The 24,290-nt window shown below is 40.3% G+C and overlaps 2 protein-coding genes across 2 annotated transcripts in view; one reads left to right on the top strand and one right to left on the bottom strand.

The window, feature by feature from the left end:
- Positions 1-1,218: 1,218 nt before the first annotated feature.
- On the bottom strand, positions 1,219-17,614 carry LOC140164724 (uncharacterized). Its single transcript, XM_072188081.1, has 5 exons — positions 17,436-17,614; positions 4,304-4,893; positions 3,489-3,637; positions 2,061-2,185; positions 1,219-1,479 (listed from the first exon to the last, which is right to left on the bottom strand). The coding sequence occupies exons 2-5, from the start codon at positions 4,890-4,892 to the stop codon at positions 1,392-1,394; spliced, it is 951 nt and encodes a 316-aa protein (XP_072044182.1). The 5' UTR covers position 4,893; positions 17,436-17,614; the 3' UTR covers positions 1,219-1,391.
- A 1,396-nt stretch (positions 17,615-19,010) lies between these two features.
- The window catches only part of LOC140164729 (uncharacterized), a 49,063-nt gene continuing 43,783 nt past the window's right edge, over positions 19,011-24,290 (top strand). The window contains 1 exon segment of the mRNA XM_072188086.1: positions 19,011-19,172. Within this exon segment, the coding sequence (XP_072044187.1) occupies positions 19,076-19,172 (97 nt within the window). The 5' untranslated portion in view covers positions 19,011-19,075.

Genomic DNA, 24,290 nt, shown 5'->3' with positions numbered 1-24,290 from the left:
CCCCGGGGGCGTTGCATTTTTCCAAAAGGGGAGCGTTTATTGGAAGTGAATTGTCAGTGAAAAAAGCTTAAAAATCGGGTCCAATTTCCCGATGGTGCTCCTATTAAAAGGAGGGATTTACGACTATACATGATGGCGGCACCCACTGAAAAAGATATTTTCGTAGGAATTACAACAAAATTACAGCTGTAAGTGCATGGAATTAGTGAAATTCTACCATAATTAGGCAATGAAATGGATGGGAGTTGAGTCATAATAGGTTTTGTCCATTCAATTTAGCGATCGTGACTGACATGACTGATGCAAGTTTTAAGCTTACCTACACGATATGGCATGGAAATGGTTGCATTTTTGTCAATTTTTCACAGAAAAATTGGGAGGGGGCGTTTATTAGAGGGGGAGCGTTTATTACAAGCAATACAGTATTATTATATAATATGAAGCTTTTAGCTACATGTATATCAATATCACAAATATTTAAATACTGCACAGTAATTGCCATGTAAGATATTGTGATACTGAACGGACGAGCACATTTTGCATTGGCGGGTGCAACTTGAAGCGCTTTACCACGCATACCTGTGCTTGCGGAAAGACCAATAAGGCAGGCGTAAATATGCAGTTTGTTGTTTTGTACCGCTGGTAAACATGATGAAAATGATTATAGTATAAATGACTGGTTTTTAAATTGCACCAACATGTTTATTTGGGTACTTTGGCACTCAATAATCATAGAAAAAGCTTCAAATTATATAATAATAATAATATTGGATGGCTTAGTTATTTTCATGTGATACAAGAATATACCGCATTTGTCATAAAAATACAGGACTCGCATTCCGCTCGGTCGCTATTTTCATGACTCATACCGATGCGGTACATTTTCGCATCACACTCAAGCCATCCAATATTATATAAGTTACACACACATTATTAAGGTTCGGACCTTTGCACGATGGCATTATTAATTTTCGCAATTAATATCGATTGCATTTTTTTGCGCTTTTTTATGTCCAATGCTGTTCAAATTTGAAGTAAGCTTAAAATCAGCAAACAACTATGAAGTACATCTCACAGACCTGTTCAAATTCAATATTAAAGTAGATTTTGTTATTTAAAGAACTGAGTAAATCATATTTATATCAAACCATCAAAATGTACTCACATATCCAATTTCATCCCACATTTACCGGTAAATCATGACAACATGCAGAAATTGAACTTCCTAAATGAACTGGAAGGGAGATGTATTAATGCATTTTTTGGCCTGTTTTATAAGCGTATCAAATTTGTTTGCATTTTGTTGAAAACACTAGTGCATCTTTGCTGTCGTAAATTGCACAAAAGTCCAATCCTTGCATTATACTGTGAGGGTTAGACTGGTGTTGCATTTACTCTGCTTCAAGTGCCTGTTTCAGCTTTTCTTGGTCCTCTTTTCCCAAGCCAATATACTCTAGATAGCTTTCTACTGACCCATATCTGAAAAAAAAGGAAAGACAAGAATAATGATGTTGTTTTAATCCATGGAATGATTTGATAACTAGAATGATATTCCTTGTAATTAATGTGGCCACCACAACAAAGGTGTAAATACAAAGAATATGCAAATAGGATCATTCATATTCAGCACAACAGGTCATCATGCCCTATAATCCTACATGACGGCTATTGTGTTTCAAAGTGGATGATGGAACGTATGGCAAAATATGCAAATAATCTCATTAATATTCATATATTTAACATGACACAAAATATAAACATCACAAGGGGTCATCATGCACTTCCACCCTATCATCCCAAGGCATCCTCCTCAACATAAAAGCTCTATATTTTTAATACTGGGATTTTTGGGGGTGTTTACAGATGAATTTGGGGATGTGCTTGGTGAGGTGGGTTTCATTTGGGGTGTTTCGGGTTTGGTGGGGTGAACTACACAGGGTTCAGTCTGGAGTGTTCTGGATGGAGTTTAGGTGTTTTGGGTGAACTTGGAGGTGTTTCGGGTGGGGTGGTGTGAAACGGAAGTGGTCTGGGATTTCTGCGATTAGTCACTGTGTACTTACGTGTCATAAATATATTGCAGCGTTGTTAACATAGTCTCTTTCCTTGCATGTGTGAAAGACTCGTCAAAATGAAAACGATCAATGATTTCAACCTCCACCCTCTGCCGTATGCCTTGCAATCCTATCTGCATTATGAAAGTGAAACAATGTGAGAATTAAGCATGCAGCATGAATCAAATAAAGCAAGAAGATATAATATTTACTAAGTTATCTTTACATGAGTAACATAGACTATAATTATTATTTCTTTTCTCAGATAGAAAGGTGTACCTGTATTCATTTTGGATGGGTGTTTATTTTCTACATTGTTTAGGCCAACAGCACGTACATGTAAAAAAGGTCCAAAATATTAATCTAGCATTCCAGGGTTTCCATCCTTATCAAATTTTTCTTCTTTATTTCTCACAATTTCCATTTACTAAATTGAGAAAAATATATATGGCATTGCAGAAGCCAAAATCCTAGATGCGCTGGCTGAATTGTATACAATACAAGATCTTGGGATACCCCTATTTGTGAGTCCCGGGACACCAGACGATCTCATGTTATGGGAACTACACGTTGCTTACAGGGGTAGCGCTACAATGTAGAAGTAAACACTCCAGTGTCCGCAGGGACCCCTGAACTTGCAGAAAATTAAAAAGTAAGGGGTCCGGAGTAGAGTTTGGCGAGTCCGAGTTGCACAAATGCAGCATAAATAGTATGTCTGCAATAGCGCTAGATTGAAAAACTGGGGGTCTTCAGGGACCCCTGAACTTGCAGAAAATTTAAAAACAGGCGGTCCGAACTCTATTTTGGTGGGTCCGGGACCCCAAAAAGCAACCTAGCGCTACCCATGGTTGGTTAGCTACCTGGCCAGTATATCAAGAGACCCACGTGGCTACAACGATCTCTTATCATGTGCATAGCTGCATTAAGGATTGTGACATCACATTTTGTGAAATTGCTGCAAAATTGTTGGAAAAAAATCAATTTTAAAATAGACTCCACATTTTCACACTGATACCCATGGCCTAGTACATGTATTATGACACATTTCTTTTTGCAGGAAAAAGAATAAAGCCATCAGATATGTACTCTGAATGATCCCACCAGAAATTGGCTCTGATAACGCCCAGCTAGTTTCATGTTTCGGGATGCATTAAATAGCTAAGCACTTTTCTATTCGAGTGCCCAGGAAGATATCTCCCACTTCCCACAATGCATTTCTTTCCTGTACCGGTACTGATTTGCTAATTCAGTGCAACATGGGTTGATATAGTGACTGGAAATGCCTCAATTGCCAGATCTGGATGAGCACTGTTAATTGAGGTATTTTTACCACAATCGACACATGTTGCAGTGGTACTTACAGAATAGCAAATCAACACAAGGAAGAAATGCATTGTGGGAAGTGTAGGATATCTTCTCCGTCGGCTAATTACTCACCTCAGATAAGGCATATTCTTCTGCTACGTAGTCTGTTGATTTCCCCAGTAGTAACTGCACTAACGCTACAACTATTCCTGTTCTATCTTTACCATGGGCACAACTAATAAGGGCTGGAAGGTTCTCTGGTTCCGATAGCAAACGCAATGCTAAAAAATAAAGCAAACAGATTTGTCAAGGCACTAGTCTTTAAAATGGCATTTCCTGAATGATGTAAAATTTGTTCAATCTATCAACCAATCAGATTGCCGGTCTGTTGCCAATCAGCCAATCAGAACCCCCCTCTTTGTTTACGCTGTGTACGCTCATCACGAGCACGAGAATTCCGTTCATCTCTGGAAGCTAGTGTAAACATCTATCTTTACACTACTATTCAATAGTCTGTCCTGTCTCAAGTTGAGAGCTGTTGAGAGTACCATCAGTGCATTAGGTTAGCATGTACAAAAAAAAAATGTACAATTTGAAAATACTGCTGTGAAATCCAACATGTTGGATTTCACAGCAGTATTTTCAAATTGTACATGCTAACCTAATCCCTCAGGCCATATGCACATGCGTAGAAGGGCAATTTATCCGTACGCTGACCAAGCAACCTTGTAAATGCACTGATGGTACTCTCAACAGACAGGACAGACTACTGAATAGTAGTGTAAAGATAGATGTTTACACTAGCTTCCAGAGATGAACACATGGATGCAATACATCTTCAACAGGTCTAAAAAAGCATCTCATAAATTGAATATTCATAAGACGCAGGTAATTATTTTTAATATTTTATTTAATAATACTGTTATAATAACTACTTAAATTCTCACCTATCTGAATCTGTGTGCTACTGTACTCCAAAATATCAATATACTGTTGACCTAAACCAGCTGGATTGAGAACGGTAACCCCGAAATACCGCACAAAATACTTGAAATGATTCCTCATAATCAAATCCACGATGAGATACAAAAGAGAAATCAGCTGTTGATACCAGGTTGCTCTGACGAAAACCGCTTTGATGTAATTAAACTGGAAGAAATCAAACAGATACCGGCGTTTCACGCGGGATTCATATTCTGGGCCCGGCGGATTCACCGTAACTTTCTTAGTCCGTATTGGGCTGTCTCTGTTCTTTTTGCTTGGGACAAGTGTGGATACAATTTCTGTGTTGGCGTCAAATAGTTTATTGCCACTTGCCCGTTTGTATTCACTTGGGGAACGAAAGTCAAGTATAGTCCTGATACCAAGTTGGTTGAGTTTCTTACAATCTTCAGGGGATACCAAATCTTGTCTTGAAGAACGGAAGATTTTATTGGTGGAATCCACTCGTCTGAGGTTAGGTAGCGTCGCTATAGGGATACCTAATTCCTCCATGTTTGGTCCTGAGACTGGAATGTTTTTTGTCACATCTGCCATTCTGCAAAGACAATTGGAAATGAAACAAATGTGCAATTTTTATGGTTTTAATATCTGACTCTTGATTTGTGTCAATGCGATAGTAGAAATTTAAACTAGAATAGAATTACACGGTTCATAATTAAGGTGGCACCCACACAAAGGTGGGTAAATAACAAAGGTTTCAAGTACAAAAAATAATGCAAATTTCGAAGTCATTAATAATAATATTCATTATGCAAATTTAGCATGACAGAAACTATACAACACCCTACCAAGTACCAAGTTCGTTGGGAAAAATTGCATGTATAAACTTCAGAATGGAATTTTGCAAATAAGGTCAAATTCAAGTAACACAAAACGTGCAGGGTGGTTTAATGGTTAATGCTAAACAACTAGGCATCATCTGGATGATAACATTTCGCCTTCCACATATGTGTGTGGGCCAAAAAGGTTTTAAAAAGCACTGTTTGTTTTAACTTTCAACCTAAAAAACCATCTTGTTGTCAAGACCATTGTCGTTGTAATCAGCGTGATTGTTTATCACGAACTGTGTTTACGCTCATTGCTCATGAACACTCGGCGCGCACAGCACCCGGGCACAGCACAATCACCTGAGACAGAACTTCGGAAGTATTAAATAGTTTTTGTCAGAGAAGAGCGGCAGTTAACTTATTTAGTTTACATTTTGAGACCGTGCAGTGCGTATCACAGATGGTTCTGATTGGCTGAATCAATCATCTTACAATCATAGCAACTGACCGAAAATCTGATTGGCCGATTATGTATGCGTCCAAACAGAGGGCTGACAGTAAATTTCGCTGATCCCTCCTGTCGATTTAACACACGATTCCCGCTGTTGTTTTGGTTCCACTTTAGCACCCCCCGGTACACGCATGGAGGTCACCATTTGAGGTTTTAGCACCCACTTTAGCACCCGGCTTCCATGGCTATGCGTTCAGCATTGCATACAGTACGCGTTCCCAACTGTCAATCATTGGGGGTCAATCACCTCGAGCTTGACAACGATATCTGAATAGTCTATCGCCAAGTCTTACGTGTATGTGCGAAATTTAGGTTAATTTTCGTGATTGAAACAGCCTATGTTTCTTATATAAATCTTGCCCCGTATAAGCGGGATTGTTGGTTGATACATTTGATAAATTAGGTTCATGGATGTGCTAAAAATATAATTAAAAGTATTAAAAAAGCTGTTCAACATTTGAAAAAAATGCACTGTAGCAGGTAGGGTTGGGATTTTCGGGTAATTTTGTGCCCGGGTACCCGTTTAATTTTCGGGCGGGTACCCGGGTACCCAAAATATAAAAAAAAAAAGAAAGAAAAAAAAACAAAAAACACGCATCATGATTTCTTTTCGGTTTAGTAGTGTCCCTGGACCTAGACCTAAATGCTAGGATCATTCATGGTTGACCTAAAAAAAAAAAATTTCAAGATGTTTTGTATTTTTATTAATATGAAAATTGATAATTTGTATTCATGTCATAGTCTATAAATGATTCAAATTTGAATGCATTTTGAAATCATTTAAAATAGAGTATGACATACAAAGTATCAATTTTCATATTAAAAATGCAAAACATCTTGAAATTGTTCGATCGCCGATAACGATGTGATATGGGACTTACATAGGATTATACAGAGATATTTCTTGCCAAAATTTGACCATTTCTAGGCAAGTTGGCCCTACTTTGTCTGCGTTATGTGAAAAAGGAGAGTCTTTAAGTGCAACGCTTTTGATGTTTCGGGAGACTGGGAGGGATCATAATAAAAAAATGATGGAGCCTATTCTTGACTGTGTAATATTCCTTCACCACATTGCCGTACGGTAACAGTCTTATACGATGGACAGATAGTATCAGTTTGTGAATGAGGACATCGTATAGTTCGCAAGGCAAACTTAAAAAACCGGGCAAAACAGACGTGTCATTTATCGGTATGACATTTTCGTTATTGACGATGCCCTATTTTAAGTTTGCACAGACATGACAGAAGAGGCCTCTCAGTTTGAGTGCATCGATTTGTCAGTAAAGTACACATATACTCACTCTAAATTGTTCATCAAACTAATCCTGTGTTCCTTATGAAAAGAACCATATGCTGCATTGCATGGATTGTACAATCACCAAAAAAAGATGGCAAATGCCATCTAAAAACTTCAGTACATGCAACCTACGGCACTAAAATTGGAAGTCATATTTTATGTGTCAAACTCTAATTACACAGGGCGAATTACTCCAAAGGCTTGATTCATAGACTAGTGCACATCGTTTATTAGTTGATTGCGTACGGCCATGGGTGGCTTTTGTCATAATTGATGCTTTTGCAGCGACTGGGAAAACAGCCTAAACATCGCTTTTGGCCAGTGTTCGAAATAAGCACTTATCCTCTTGTCCTCTTGTCCACAAATCACTGGGGACAACCATATTGAGCTATGTACTTATCCTCTGGACAACCACTATATTTGACCTCCAAAAGTATGACACATTTGGGGACAACCAAAATGTATTGAGGACAAGCAGAATTCATGCTTTAGTTATCCTCGGGATAACCTTCATATTTTCCTTATTTCGGACACTGCTTTTGGCACAGAGCTGACATGTAGGCCTACCACGTGACATCTGATCATGTGATATTTCATATTTACGGCATTAAAAGTTGAAGTTACATTGGGATTGTGTGCTCCGGAAAACTTATTTTTTTCTGGATTCATAATGGAGTATTAATTACAATTTCAGCCATGCACGTTTAGGTAAGAAGTACAACAACCCGTGTAATTAATATTATGACAAACATGCAGATCTATATTTAAGCTTCTGGAGCCTTGTACTGTTTATTAATTGCTCTAATTGAAATTATGTTGCACTCGCTTTCTGCATACAGATCCTCCCATACCGTACTAGCAGAGCTAAGCTTACGGTATGGGTTCCTCGTACTAGACATCGTATAAGTTCCTTGTACTAACACTGGTAATGGAAAACTACTCGTATTGGACACTTCTACTCGTTTTCAAAACCTCCTAACAATGAGGAATTAACCATTGTTCCTCCTTTGTTATGTTACCCAATCCACTTTAATACGAGTAGCAAAAACGAGCATCGCCACTTGAAAAACGAGCATCGCCACTTGAGAAACGAGCAGCAAAAACGAGTAGCAAATCAGCAAAAAGCACCCAATGCACAGCTTGGGTGTATTGGTTATTTTGGGAGCTCCAAACCCACTTGAGCCGAGATAAGTACCGTACATACTTCAGCGTCGCCGAGTGATAAAAGGTTCGATCGATCGTAGCAAATTGTTGGATGTCAAATCAGTAATATAAATAACCTAATTTTATCAACATTACTTTTAGCATGACCATCTTCTTGTCTCTAGAGTTTGCCGTTTAATATTTCTGTCACTGATTGCAACACAACAGCAACACGTGTTGATCACCAAGTTAAAATATAAATCACTCAAAATTTACATTATACTTGGAATAGGCCTACGAGCTCATACGTATTTTTTATTCATACTTTTTTTTGAACTACGAAGGAGAAAATCATGTGTCAATTAAAATTAGATTGCTTGCGTCTTTAATTAATAATATTTGTTTGGCTGGCGATAAATTGTGTTGTCCCGCTCTGCCATGGATCCGGAGTAGGCCTACTAATTAATAACCAATGGATCAAGAATATCTATAAATGAGAACTAAGATCATGACAAAGTCTTTTATATCCGTTGTTTTGAAAGTTTATAAATCGGCACGGACGTGACGCAACGTGAAAAAAACCAACCTGCGTATGTAGTTTTATATGCCTACCGTATTTTTGGCTTGTAACTTCTTTCATCTCGGGTTTCATCTCAATTTATATTCCTTGTAAGTTCATGAGTTGTATTGTTTGACGGACGTGTTCTGCTCCTTTCCAATTTTTTAGAACCAAAGCACTACACATAATTAATAAATCACGTACTTAAGTCCGGATCCAAGTGCAAGCCCATAAGTTATGAAGGCCGGGACAGTCCGGGATGATAACCCACACCGCACCGAGACCCACCGGCCACCCAGCCCGGCAGTTCCTGGCCGGTGAAATAACCAAATTTATGCAACATGCCGAGCATTTGTGAATTTAAAGTTGAAAGTCGATAAACCACCAACAAAATTGAACTGAGTCCTGAATTGAAAGAGTCGATCCTGCAGTATCGGGCAGTAGGCCTATTCGTAGTCGTACTCCGTCGTCCACGAATCTGAAGAAAGCCCGGCCAAGCACCAACGTGATCTTCATCTCCGGTCTTCATCTTGTTTTTACTGATATGATAATGCAAATGGACCGGACTCGTGAATGTCTCTCGGGAATGTCCATTAAGCAATTTAAAATTAGGCCAGCGCCGCCGGATCAGTTGACTCGATTTCAGCCCAACTGAACATGCTGAATTGATCATTTTCATTGCGATACATTTGATTTGTTTATATTGAAAGTTGAATTCCCTCATCCATGTGTATTAACTGACTTTGATGAGCCGAACCTCATTGATGTTATTTCTGGGAAGCGGTCGTGACCGCCCTAGTTATTTAAATGAGGGTATCCATGCCCAGCTAGGGAACACATGGTATATGGTACCTATTTTTAGAACCACATTTCGTCGGAGAGTACATGGTTTACCGCGCGCACATAAAATGTAAACAAACGTGTAATTTGGGGAAATTATATTTTCAATTTCATCAGAATCTGTATAATTATGTGCTTGTAATTTTACGAACTTGTTTAACTGATTTTCAATTTTTTTTTAAATCAAACCATTACAATAGTCTGTATTTAATTTACACCAATACTGAGACCATATAAGGGGTGGTGCAATAATTATGTGTACCCCGGAGGGGGTGAATTATAGGGGGGGGCAAAGATTTTTGGCAGGCCCGAAGGGGGGGGGCAAGCATTTTTGGCAGGTCAAAAGGGGGGTCAAGCGATTTTGGCAGGTCGAAAGGGGGGGGCAAGCAATTTTTGGCACAGATATTTTTGGGTACCGTTTCTACATTACGCCCTAAAAAAGCACAGGAAAACGTTAGGAACACATTCAAATATGCAAAATTTCCTGCTCGCTGCGCTCGCATATATGATAAGACAATTTAAGGTTTTAAATTTGGGTTCCCCAAAAATCTTGCATGTGTAAAGGGGGGGGGGCAAAGAATTTTTGGCACGTCAAAGGGGGGCAAGCGTTTTTGGCAGACCATTTTGAGAATTCACCCCAGGAGTACACATAATTATTGCACCACCCCTAATAATGAATATAAATAAAATCATGCGCTAAAAGGATCTGTAGGAAACCTGGAAGAAACATCAAATAGAACACCCTAATAAAATCTCCGACTCCCAAGTCATTATTTATTGTTTCTATTTATAGGTTTTTAGGTGGCGACAGATGATTGCGACAACATGGGAAAATCCCTAGCTAGTACCATAGCTGCAGAGTGCATGTACATACCAATTGATGATTTTTTTTTAGTTTTTGAGGAGTGTTTTATTTATACCAGACGAAATGGCGCCTACACAGGTGTGCGTGTGTGCGGTCACAATTTTTGGTCCATGCTCTGATCCAAACATTATAAGGGACGCACCATTGATACTCAGGGGGTAGGAAGTTGGGGTCAGGGGAATTTTTTTTAAATTTCATCCATTTATACACAGTTAGGTGGGGGAAGTTTTTTTGGGTTTTTTTAGTGTTGGTGGGGAAAGTTTTTTTTTTTGCTCATGTAGTGAAGTTTTTTTTTTGAAAACTTCCCACCCCCACCCTGAGAATCTAATGGTGCGTCACTAAATAGACCACAGACCTTGTATTAAAATGCGCAGTGGCGGCACGGGGAATTTTTAGTGGGAGGGTGGGAGGGGGTGCTTTTTCGAGGTGAGCATGGTGAGGGTGCAGGGCCCATGTGCATGTTTACCGGCTGGGAGGGGGGGGCAGAGTTAATGCAGGGCGGTGGTGGGTCCGACTGGGTCGGTAAATGTGGAATGTTTTCTGCAATGATTTATGGTTAAAGGGGGTGGGTGGGTGCCCCATGGGCGCCGACTCTTCCCCGAGCGCGTTAAAAAAAAACCACGATGGGTGGGTGTAGTTCTGTCCTGGCAAGAAGGTTATGTTCGTAAATCATCTGACCTCAGGCCCCCTCCCAGGGGTCATCTGAGGTCAAATTACTAAAACTGTCATATGGGCATGAAACTTCGTAGGTACAGTCAACATTTAGAGCTAAAATTTTGGAAGATCATTTTTGGGGTCATCCGAGGTCACTCAGGGGTCATCTGAGGTCAAACTACTAAAACCTGTCATATGTGCATGAAACTTGGTGGGTACAGACAACATTTAGAGCCAAAATTTTGCAAGGTCATTTTGGGGTCATTTGAGGTCACCCATGGGTCATCTGAGGTCAAATTAGTAAAAACTGTTGTATTGGCATGAAACTTGGTGGGTACAGTCAACATTTAGAGCCAAATTTTTGGAAGGTCATTTTGGGGTCACCAGGGTTATCTGAGGTCAAATTAGTAAAAACTATCATATGGGCATGACACTTGGTGGCTTCAGTTACCATCAGCCAAGTAATCGCGTCCAGCCGAGAACCGCCAAATATGGGTAACCGCCAAGTAATATTATATTTCAATGTTTTGGGTTTTTTTTTCATTTTATGCCAAGGGGGAGTAGATTTTGTTTGGGGTCAGCAGGTCCCCCCACGTTCATCCCATTCTATACACGAACAACAAAAAGTACAAGCACATAATTATAAAATTCTTAGATCATGCTTGTATTGAGCGCATAATTTGGAAACGAGAGTTCAAGTTTTGCGCTCATGCATAATACCATGTAGGCCTATTTTCATTCAGTCATTACGGGATCAAAATTCTAATAAAAAATGGATAGTACAAAATTAGAGCGTCCATCCGACCCACACTTACACACGAACACCCTCCCCAGCACCCCCCACACACACACACGCACCCCCACCCCTACACTCAAGCACCTAAAACATTGAGCGCAGAATTCGGAAACGAGACTTTAGCGCTCATGCATAAACCGGGTGATTTTTATTTATCATTACGGGATCAGAAACAAATGAGTAGGAATTCATTTAAAATTGAATAGCACGATATTAGAGTGAACACCCGACCCACACACCCCAGCAGACACACACCCAAATACCCCCCAGCATTATGACAAAACATAATTGAGCGCAGAATTCGGAAAAGAGAATTTTGCGCTCATGCATAAAGAAACTGGGCGATTTTCATTCGGTCATTACGGGATCAGAAACAAATGAGTAGGAATTAATTTTAAATTGAATGGTATACGAAATTACAGTGTATACCCGACCCCAAACCCCATCATACACACGCCCAAATACACCTAAGCATTATGACAAAACATTTAATATTGAGCGCACAATTCGGAAATGAGACTTTTGCGCTCATGCATGAAACCGGGTGATTGTCATTCGATCAACAGAAACAAAATGAGTAGGGTTTCAATTAAAAGAGAATAGTGCGATATTAGAGTGTAGGCCTACACCCGACCCATACACACCAGCTGACACACACCTAAATACACCCCAGCACATGATAAACATTAAGGGGCGCACCATTAGATTTCCAGGGGGGGCATGGGAGTTTTTTGAAAAAAAAAAAACTTTGCCCACTAGTGAGAAAAAAAAAAAAAAAATTTTGCCTCACTGATGAGTAAAAAAAAAAAATTTCCCCCACCCAACTTTGTATAAAAATGTACATTAAAATTGAAAAAAAATAACTTCGCCGCCAAAGGCGGCAAAAAAAAAATTTGGTGCTCTTGGAGGCGAAAAAAAAAAAATTCCGCCGCCTTCGGCGACGAAAAAAAAAATTCTGCCTGACCCAAACTCCCATGCCCCCCTGAGAATCTAATGGTGCGTCCCTAATGAGCGCAGAATTCGGGAACAAGACTTTTGCGCTCATGCATGAAACCGGGTGATTTTCATTCAGTCATTACGTACCGTATGCGTCCGGGATCAAAAACAAATGAGTAGGGAGAACCTACAAAGTACATCCGTCGGTCTCCGACCCACACAAACACACACCCTACACTCACCTAAATACCCCCAAGCTCATGTGATTTATAGGTTAATAATTTTAGATGCAAACACAAACACAAATTCGGATTTAGGTGCGCAAAACTAACATTTTACATTTCCGGGCTCAATTCTTTGAATTGGTTCGTGAAGGTGTGTGTGTCATGTAGGGGGGGTAATGCAGAGTTTCGGGGGGGCAAGGTGAAACCCTACATACCACCAAGACTATATAACATAAAACATAGCATGAGTAGGCCTAAGCAGGTGATAAAACATTATTGAGCGCAGAATTCGGAAACACAATTTTTGCGCTCATGCATAAAACCAGTTGATTTTTTCATTCGGTCATTACGGGATCAGAAACAAAATGAGTATAGGAATTCATTTAGGTGGAGACAACGATTTTTTTTTTCAGTCGAAGGTGTGGGAATACCGTGGAAGTATGAGTTCCATGGGTACTAGTCCCGGGTATAGATACTTGTCTAGTCTCAGTCCATATCATATGCATCATCACTCCGGGAACACGTACATGTTTCATGCCCATCCAACAGTTTATACTAAAATTGACCTCGGATGACCCCTGGTGACCCGGAAATGACCTTCCAAAATTTGGCTCTAAAATGTTGAATGTAGGGGCCTACACCCACCAAGTTTCAAGCCCATATGACAGTATTTACTAATTTGACCTCAGCTGACCCCTGGATGACCTTGGACGACCTTCCAAAAATTTGGCTCTAAATGTTGACTGTACCCACCAAGTTTCAAGCCCATATGACAGTATTTACTAAGTTGACCTCAGATGACCCCTGGATGACCTTGGAGGACTCTGAAATGACCTTCCAAAAATTTGGCTCTAAATATTGACTACCCACCAAGTTTCATGCCCATACAACAGTTTTAGTAATTTGACCTCAGATGACCCCAAAATGACCTTCAAAAATTTGGCTCTAAATGTTGTCTGTACCCACCAAGTTTCATGCCCATACGACAATTTAAAGTTATTTGACCTCAGATAAACCCAAGGTGACCCCGGATGACCCCAAAATGACCTTCAAATATTTGGCTCCAAATGTTCGCTGTACCCCTCAAATTTTATGCCAATATATACGAGTTTTAAGTTATTTGACCTCAGATGAACCCTGGGTGACCCCGGATGACCCCAAAATGACCTTCAAAATTTGCCTCTAAATGTTGACTGTACCCACCAAGTTTCATATACCCATACGACAGTTTTTGCTCATTTGACCTTAGATGACCCCTAGATAACTTTGGGTGACCTTGACCCACTAACCAATACAAACTTGTTCTGTATTGGGTCAAGATGCACCCACCAAGTTTGAGGAACGTGCGACCCCTAGTCTCCGAGAAAATAGGTGCACCGACAGACTCACAGACCGTGAGAGTCACAGACAGCCTGACTACCAGTATTAATCATATAAATTATTGATCACGTGACCCACGTTTCTCAGGGTGGGGGTAGGAAGTTTTTAAAAAAAACCTCACCCACAACATGAGCAAAAAAACAAACTTTCCCCACCAAAACACTAAAAAAAAAGAAGTATTTTCCCCACCTATGCATGGAATTAAAAAATTCTTTCCCTGACCCCAACTTCCAACCCCCCCCCGAGTATCAAATGGTGCGTCCCATCTTGAAAGATTCGTAGATATGATAATTAGCAAAACATTTATTATTACAAACAGCCTGGGACAAATTATCAATTGTTTACAACTTCAAAACTTCGCGTATATCGTATCTCTTCCGATGATTTATGAAGACAAGCAAGCACACACGTGTTATGGTATCATCCCGTCTTAACTGTGAGTTACCATGGTGACGGTGGATGGACCTGGTACAATGGAATGCGGCGCAGCACATATACCCTAGACGGCGACCCTGTGTATTCTACAAAACCCTGGATTTGCATCTGGAGCCGTGGGAATGTTTTGAATTGTGCGCGCGACAGCAGGTGCGTTTCAAATGAGGACGGACGACTGGTGAAATGTTTTGAATGATTTGGTTGATACGGGATCTTCTCCAAGGAATCTTTGATCTTCTCTTCCATCAACCCTTTTTCTTGTGCCTTTCTTAATCACTCTCTCTCACACACATACCTGGAATAAATAAATAAGGAAGTATCAAAATAGGAATGAACAGCTCTTCAGGAAAATGAAAATCGTGAATACATCCCAGGATTTTATCGCCTCAAAGAAGAAGACGGAAAGGCATTCGATGTCGGGCCATTTCTATTTAATGGAACATCTATGGACATTATTTCTGGAATATATAATTGCAGCTTTTATATTTTCGATGATAGGATTTTATCGCCTCAAAGAAGAAGACGGAAAGGCATTCGATGTCAGGCCATTTCTATTTAATGGAACATGGACATTATTTCTGGAATATATAATTGCAGCTTTTATATTTTCGATGATAGATTTAATATAGGCCTAAAGGTAAGATATTTAAGCCAAAAAAAGGCCGGGTCCTCAAGCTCCCACAGACGCACGGGCCACGCCCGGGGGCCACGGCACTTGTCGACTCGGCAAGAAACATCAATGGTGCCCGGTAATGGTGATGATGATTTTGTGGTGAAGAACGTAGAACGTGAAGAAAAAGCTTCATAAGTAGCCCGAAACTCACGACCTTCTCTTTCGTATCCTCACATGAAGACTGTTGAGTGTTTCGGGCTATCGACGTTGTTTTTACATGTAGATAATCTGAGTGATACCGGCGATGGACGGAGCTCGGGAAGTCATTTGGTTTGGTTTCATGCTTCTTTGTTTCTCTCTTCAACTCTGGTAGCAGAATAATCTGGGTATGACCCAGAGCACAGCAGAGAAATCCTACTTTGTGCGGTGACATTTTGTAACGAACCGAAGGGAATAAATTTAAGCCCAATGATCTAGGGCCTAGGCCTACTGTATATTTTCATCATGTTCTTCCATCGATACATGTTATTTATTTTTCGGTGGTTCTTCATATCTATTTCTTTTTTTACAATTAGATATTGAGTAATGATATGATGATACACACCCAGGATACGATCTTTCTCAACTTTCCTGGATACACACATTTGCACAAATTGTTAGCTACTCTATTACAATACATCTTTATGAAAAATACATTAGAAACTAAATGAATACAAATGTAATTTTAAACATGTAACTAGTACGCCCTATAATACATAACATTTTAATCATGCCCGGTATGAAATTTACATACGACCGGTTTAGACCATGTTTCAGAATTTTTTGTGAATAATCAGCACGTTGTTTTATACTTGAACACGGTCAAGAAAGGAGTTTTAAACGACTGTATTTGATTGGATTGGTGAAGTACCTCTCTCAAATGTGTTTGTACTTATCAAGTGCTCGACAAAGAAGAGCAAATGGGATAATAGGCTTTATATGCCCCGCACCAACCCGCTCATAAATGATAAATCGCTGGGCAGTCGTGGCTGAGTAGAATAACTTTCGACGGTATTTTAATTTATGTCTTACGGATTTTTATCAATTGATAAATCCTCTTGTACTTGCGGTGATTTGTATGTTTATGTTTGCTTTTTCTATAAAAACAAAATGACCAAAAAACAAACGTTTAGTACTTTGTATAAACCGTAGACAAAGGCTCAAGACTAGAAGAAGACAAGGAAACTTGCCGTTATTAACATGAATAAATATGCGCGACAGGTTTATGTTCTTCAATCATGCATGTGTGATCCATCGGTAAACTTTTTTTGATAAAAAAATGCTGATCCTGCATGACCTGACATCTCGAATTTACATCATTAGATGATCCTGACATCACGATTTATAATAATATTAAAATATGATAAACGCGAATTGTAGCCTACTGTTAAATTTTTATCTCGATGGTTTGATGCTATAAATAAATAAACAAAGTACCGGCTGTCGCGTGCGGTATCGATCGCGAGGGTGTTGAATACTGCATTCATTTTGGATGGTCTTGACTGTCGACTGCATTGGGTGGAAATCATATCGATTAGGGTGCTCTGTACTACTGTCGTATTTGCTACTCGTTTCTTTGCCATCACAATGGTTTATGGCCCATTGTTAGCTAGAGATTGAATACGAGTAGATTTGTCCAAAACGAGTACTTATGGTTTCACAGTGTAAGGCTAAGGCTTAAGCCCAGCTGCTAGTGCAGTAGTGGCAGCTCTGTAGCTCATTATTAGGCGCTCACATCAATCTGAGCAAGGGATTGCCGTTCTTCTCAGAAACTCAGTGTAAGAATTAACTTTACAGTCAATGTCATGTATCAAATTGATATGCTGCAGACTAGTCTAGGGCAATGCACACTGAATGACTGATGCATGCAATTGCAATGCATGATTCATTCAATTATTTTTTAGGCCAGCGTCAATTTCATGTCCTTCCCATGTTTCAAATGAAATGGCACACCCAAAACAAAGCTGCAGGCTATCTGGATTAATTTTAAGTAAGTCTGTATAAACATTTGTACTTACATGACTGATTATAGGTGAAATAATATACACATTTTTCAGACCGTGCAGTTGATTTTGGTCACTGGTACACACCGGCTACAGGCGTGATCAAATCAGCTGATTTATAAATCACATCATCCTCAATGAACACTGATTTCAGCCAAAGTTCAGTCCGGCTTTCAGCAAGTGTACCGCACCTTCCGTGTGAAAAGGACATTGGCTTCTTCGTTGATGTTATTCTGAAAAATCACGGTTGCCAGTCGGTTACTAATTGATTGCTTTGCTAAAAATCATTAAGGCAAATCCCTGATGAGATCATAAAATTAGGGAACGTTCAGAAAAATACTTGTTTAGGCTAAAAAAAGAAGAAGAAGAAAAAAAAAAGCAAAAGACAATCTGTATCAGACATATTTGGTAAAAAAGCTAAGTGCTATGCTTTTTTTAATTTTCAAAATTTTAAGAAAATGAGCTATGCGATATCTGGTGGGATTTTTTTTTTTTTACAGCCAAGGCACAATGAAAAAAATTTAAAATGACAGCCGACGACGCCCCGGAACGACGCATTGAGCTTAGTGCAAAATTGTAGTTCATATAGCAATGCGCATGGGTGTCTAAGAATCCAGTGGCGGCGCTACGGGGGGGGGCAAGGCCTGGGGCAAGGGAGGGGGCATTTGAGGCAAAAACCCAAAATTACGTACATTTCCGCTTTTTGCGGCAATTTTGCAACAATTTTGCTGATCTTGCCCCCCCCTCCCTGAAATTCACTTTTCCCCCCAATGCCCACCGAAAAAAATTCCTGGTGCCGCCACTGAAGACAGACTTTTCTTTATTATGGCCTTAGGGGTCGGTCGCTGGTCATCGGGAGCAACATGAACTTGTTTGATTATATTTGTCTTATATCTGAAAATGTTTTTTTAATTTAAAAAAAAGGAGGAAGTACCGGGGCCTACTAAATTGTTGCATGCTGACTCATATTGCCCCAACAATAAAGTCCTGTTTTTGGAAGATCGAAGACCATAGTTTTCTCTTTTTAATGAGCTCTTTTAATAGATTAGGCCTATATAGTAATGCAACCGGGAATTTTTTTTTGTCTTCTCCCCGATTTTTTTATTTTGTCCCCCATCAAGAAAGCCCTGAGGTTCTTCAGCAGTGGCACCCGGGGGGATTAGGGTGGGGGGCAACATGAATTTCAGGGGCAAAATCAACACATTTTGCGCAAATCACCACAAGAAGTGGACATTTTCGTAATTTTGGCTTTTTTCTTGGGGCAACAGGGGGGCAAGAGTTCTGACTGGGGGAATTTTCACCCTACCCCGTGCCCCCCCCCCCCCACCACTGCCTTTAATCTTCAATCAGGGGCTTCGAGTCAGTACGGGGGAAGTTGGGCGGCACATAGGGCTGCGGTTCTAGAGCAGTTGGGTGGGGCCACTTCACTTGTAGAATATGAAAATGGACCGCCGTTTGTTTAGTTGAAAAAAAAAATAGAAAAAAAAAATAATTAAAAAATGTGATGAAAATCTACAAATTCATGAAATTGAGAATTGTCACGTTAGGCAACAGCTGATTTAAATGAGGGCGCTATTGCATTCCTGAAAATCAAATATGGCGGCCAAAACAAAGGATGAAATTTTGTCTGTTTGGCAGAATCAAACTTGTGTTTTATGCCAAACTTTTATTTTCTAATGATGCAGAGAAAGCGTATGGAGTTCTTGAGGATATCATTATGTATTTTTTGTATTTCAGTGGTACAATCCCAAGGTAAGAAGTGAAATGTTTACCTTCGTTACCGGGATTGTTTACGGTGACTGTGGAATTCGGCAGTCTTGCATTCTGGTTCTGGTTCTGGTTCAGGTACTGCTAACCACCCCCTTGCGGGAGCCAAACTAGCAGGACGGTGCCCCGCTTGGTTACTTGGTGTTGACGTAATACTGATTTACTGCTGCCTTGAACTTGTCTTTGTCCTCAATTGAGGTGATGTGTTTGGGTATGGAATTCCAGTCCACCAGTGTTTTTGGGATGTAGGAGTACTTATAACAGTTTTTATTGGCTTGAATCTGGGTGTATTTGACGTGTCTTGATGAGCGTTGGGTTGGGCGCAAGACCTTTTGCATTGGGATGGCGAGGCTACCCTGTAGAGCTTGGTGGAATATTGTCACTCTTGAAATCTTCCTACGCACCTCCAGAGGCTCCCACTCCAATTTGGTCTTCATATTCGTTACACTGCTTCTTCGTTCATAATCCTGACAAACAAATCGAGCCGCCCTATTTTGAACAGCCTCTAGTTTCTGTTTGAGTTCTTGTGTGTAGGGATCCCATACGGATCCACTAAACTCCATACACGGCCTCACAAGTGACTTGTAAGCCAAGTTTTTTATATTTTGGGAGCATGAAAACAAGTTTCGCCTAACAAACCCCAGAGTTCTGTTTGCTTTGGACACTATACCATTCACGTGTGGGTTCCATGATAATTTTGAGTTAAGTGTAACACCCAAGTATGGGTGTTCATTTGTTTCAGATAATATTGTATGATTGAGAGTATATGTATGAGTTTGTGGTGTTCTTGCATGTGTTATCCTTAACACAAAACATTTTTTTGCGTTAAAACTCATTTGCCACCGTGATTGCCATTCAGTGAGTGTATCCATATCCTTTTGCAGTTCGCTAGCATCCTCTGGTCCAGCTACCTTCCTATAAACAATACAATCATCTGCAAATAGCTTCACGTGTGAGTTTATATTTAGTGGCAAATCGTTTATGTATAACAAAAAGTCCATAGGCCCAGTTACTGTGCCTTGGGGACACTTGATTCCACCTTTATCCATTCTGAACTTTTTCCCTCAATGACGACCCGTTGCTTTCTCTGTGTAAGAAATGCTTCTGTCCATTTAAGTGTTTTACCACGGATTCCATAGCGGGGCATTTTGAGCAGCAATCTTTGATGGGGCACTTTATCAAACGCTTTCGCGAAGTCCATTATAATCATGTCAACCTGTTGTTTTTGGTCTAACTGCAAAGCTATATCTTGGATGGTGTTGATAAGCTGCGTTTCACATGAATGGTTTCTCTGAAAAGCCGTGTTGATTTTCACACAATATATTATAGGTATCAAGATGTTGCATTACATTGGATTTAAGTATATGTTCAAAGATTTTGCTGCACACAGATGTTAAATTCACCGATCTATAATTCCCTGTTTGAGTTCTATCCCCCTTTTTGAAGATTGGCGTGATATTTGATAGCAGCCAGTCTGTTGGTACCACTCCAGTGTCGTACGACAACTGAAAGATGATCCTTAGTGCCGAACCAATTTCGTTGGCCACTAACTTCAAATATTTTGGTGATATCTGGTCTGGTCCCATCGCCTTGTTGGGGTTCAATTCCAGCAACAGTTTGATAACACCTTCTTCATGTATTACCATGTCTGCCATTGATGGTATACCGCTATCTGGTTCTACAGGAAAATCCTCCAGATTCTCCTTGGTAAATTGCGATTGGAATTGTCTACCTAGGAGTTCTGCTTGCTTAGCGCTATCTGTTACGAGAAATCCTGTGGATGGGTCTTTCAACGCTGCAATCCCAGAGTTATCGTTATGTAACGACTTTATAAAACTGTATAATTGCTTTGTAGAACCCAGACAATGATCATGAATATATCTCCTGTATGCTTTCCTTGTTCTCCTTTTCACTTCTTTCCTTATTTTTTGAAAGTTTTCCCAATCAAGTTCTGAGTTTGTTTTCATAGCTCTATTGTATGCCCTTCTTTTACGCCTCTGATAGCGTTTTATATCTTGGTTAATCCATGGTGATATATTTCTTTTCTTTATCATTTTACTTGGTACATTTTTTTCTACTGATGACTCTACCCTATCCTTGAACTCATTCCAGAGATCATTGACCTCTGCCCTGTCAAGATCTTTACTCTCAAAGTCCTCGCTGATCTTCCGGGCATCAGTCATAAGATCCTCAGAATTTGCCCTGTGATAGAGGTACACCTTTCTTGGGCATTTTTTGGATTTTTTTGCAACCATGTCAATTGTTATAGATGGAATACCATCATGGTCGCTCATGCCTGGCAAATTCACCGCCTTAACTACCAAGGTTGGATTTGTGGTTAGAAATAAGTCCAAAATACGACCCTTTCTTGTGGGTTTGTTTACCATTTGCTCCAGACCGAAATCATTTGCCAAATCTATCAACTCCTTACTTAAGGCACCTTTTGGACAACCTGGTTTGATTGTTTATGGGCCAGTCAATATCCCCAAGTTTAAGTCCCGGCAAGCCATATATTACTATGCTGAGACTTTTTTATCTTGTTTAGGGATTCTCTAAGTTGCCTGAAGTACGCCATATCTGATTTTGGCGGTCTGTAGTACGCTCCAACATTGATCGACTTGGCTCCAATGATTTCTATCTGTGCCCAAACTATCTCGCACTCAGTGTCTAAATCCACTCTGTGCAATGCAATGATATCATTTTTGATGGCAATCAAGACTCCTCCATACACTTTACCATCACTGTAAACCGTTCTGTCCTTCCTTATTACTTGATAATTTGAAGGAAATAACTCACTACTTTCGACATTGCTGTCAATCCACGTCTCCGTTCCAATTACTAAATCTGGGTCGTTTACTTCCAAGCATACCGCTAGCTCTGCTGTTTTACCACGTATACTTTGAAAGTTCACTACCAGAGTTTTCAAAGGTCGGGAGAGATTCTTAGACTTTGTTGTTTTCTTTTGTGTTTTACCCTTCACTTGCTTAGTTTTTTCCTCCTGTGTGTGTCCTTTAATTTTGTTTCTGTTATGCGGAGACGAGGTAGCAATAGGTGATGTAATAGATTGCATCTCGTCCTCATCCATTGTAATTGACACGATAACAATAAAGGGAGTCTCCGGCAATCATAACATTATGCCTAAGTTATATGTTATAAAAATAATTATCAAGCACGAATCACATGGTTTTATTTAAAACAAACTCATATTGACCAGGCATTAAAACGAATAAAAACAGTCCGCTCACACAGTCCTTCCCTGACTTAGTTAAGGTAGGTATGTGTGACCATTCCTTACCTGAGCATGCGCAATATTCAGCCTCTCTCAGCATAGGGAAATCGCGCACCCGGCGCCATTTTGGACATTCATTACCGGTAGTAAATTTTACGGCAATGTTTTTGAGAAAAAAAATTGGTTGGAATTAGATCGAGTTAGAAACAATTATACAATTCCAAAGCTTACAAGGTCAAGTCAAAAGGTTAAACTTGATCATAACCCGGAAGAGGGCAGATGATTCGCACGTGGACGCTGCAAATTTTGGCGACTTTTTAGTAGGTTTGAAAGTGACGATCTCGATCTAATTTTTTTCGAAATTACTCTCCAAATATCTAATTAACGGAGTTGAGCGGTAAGTTGAATGAGCACGCGGTGAATAAAGGTAGTTTTTTGTACATAAAAATGTTTGGTTTGATGAGATTGGATGGATGCCTTGCGCAAAAAGTGAATAACCTGGGGACTTTGTGTAGTACGAATTTGGCGACTTTTGCCAGTGAGTGAACATGTTTAACCCGGCATGGTTTATGTGATACGGTACTAATTGAATGGGCTCATGCTGTGGATGCTGGGATAGATTCTCATTCTGCGCCGACTATGAGTCGGGGGAAGAAGCAAATTTGGACCTTTCCTATTCCTATCCCATCATGCATAGCGCTAGCCAGAGTCTTAGCCAGAAATCAGAAACCACCCGTCCAAGCAGACACCAAAATTTGACCCTCAAATATAAAGCAACTTGTCTATACCCATGGAAGGGTCACTAGGGTCAAATATGTCCTGATTTGGCCTTTACATGTCAATCTGAATTAGTCTCAAGTTCATATAAGACCTTAAAATCATCTGTTTTAGAGCTATCACATCTGTAAAATCCATTAAATCCACCCGGCTAAAATTAGATTAGGCCGTCATAAAGACACGTGGACGCATGGCTGGCTAAGACCTTGGCGCTAGCAGATTTTTGCTATGCTGAATGACTAGTACCGGGTAAATGACTGGGGTGGGCACATCGGGTATGATGGCCGGGGAGGGGGGGGGGGGGGGGGGGTGGGGACACAGGCCGTTTTTTGGCCATTTTCCTATTTGATTTCCTAAAAGTTCAAATTGATGGGGGGGGGGGGGTACTCCTATGACGCTACGTCATGGGGGGGGGGTTTAACTTGAGCAGGAGTGGCCCCATTCTGATGATCAAGTGAACTGGCCCTCGAGTTTCCGCAATGATCTTCGGAATAGGGAGCTTGCGCCAGCCAGTGCTCCAAAGGGTGCCTGCTCAAAGACAAAACTTAAGCTGGGGAAGGGGTGGGGGTCATACTTGAGCAGGAGTGACCCCATTCTGATGATCAAGTGAACTGGCCCTCGAGTTTCCGCAATGATCTTTGGAATAGGGAGCATGCGCCAGCCAGTGCTCCAAAGGGTGCCTGCTCAAAGACAAAACTTACGCTGGGGAAGGGGGGGGTTCATACTTGAGCAGGAGTGACCCCATTCTGATGATCAAGTGAACTGGCCCTCGAGTTTCTGCAATGATCTTTGGAATAGGGAGCATCGCCAGCCAGTGCTCCAAAGGGTGCCTGCTCAAAACATTTTCCTGGGGAGGGTGTCAATGCATCAGCTAGTGCTTATAATAATTAAACATTTTAAAGGGTGCCCCCCTCAAAACAAATTACCCCCCCCCTTGTATCAGTGAAAAGGTATACTCCGGTGGGTAGTATCAAAACCGTGAGTTTTCAATGACAAAAGAATAAAAATAAGACACTTGAACACAAATTTCATTGTTTTGAATAAGTTTTTCTTTATTTTTGCATTTGGTGTTGGCCCTCACTGCGGTTTCCCAGGGA

The sequence above is a fragment of the Amphiura filiformis genome, chromosome 11 (genome assembly GCF_039555335.1).
Source record: "Amphiura filiformis chromosome 11, Afil_fr2py, whole genome shotgun sequence".
NCBI lineage: Eukaryota > Metazoa > Echinodermata > Ophiuroidea > Amphilepidida > Amphiuridae > Amphiura > Amphiura filiformis.
Note: the sequence above shows the minus strand (reverse complement) of the source record. Positions and strands in the feature narration are given on the sequence as shown.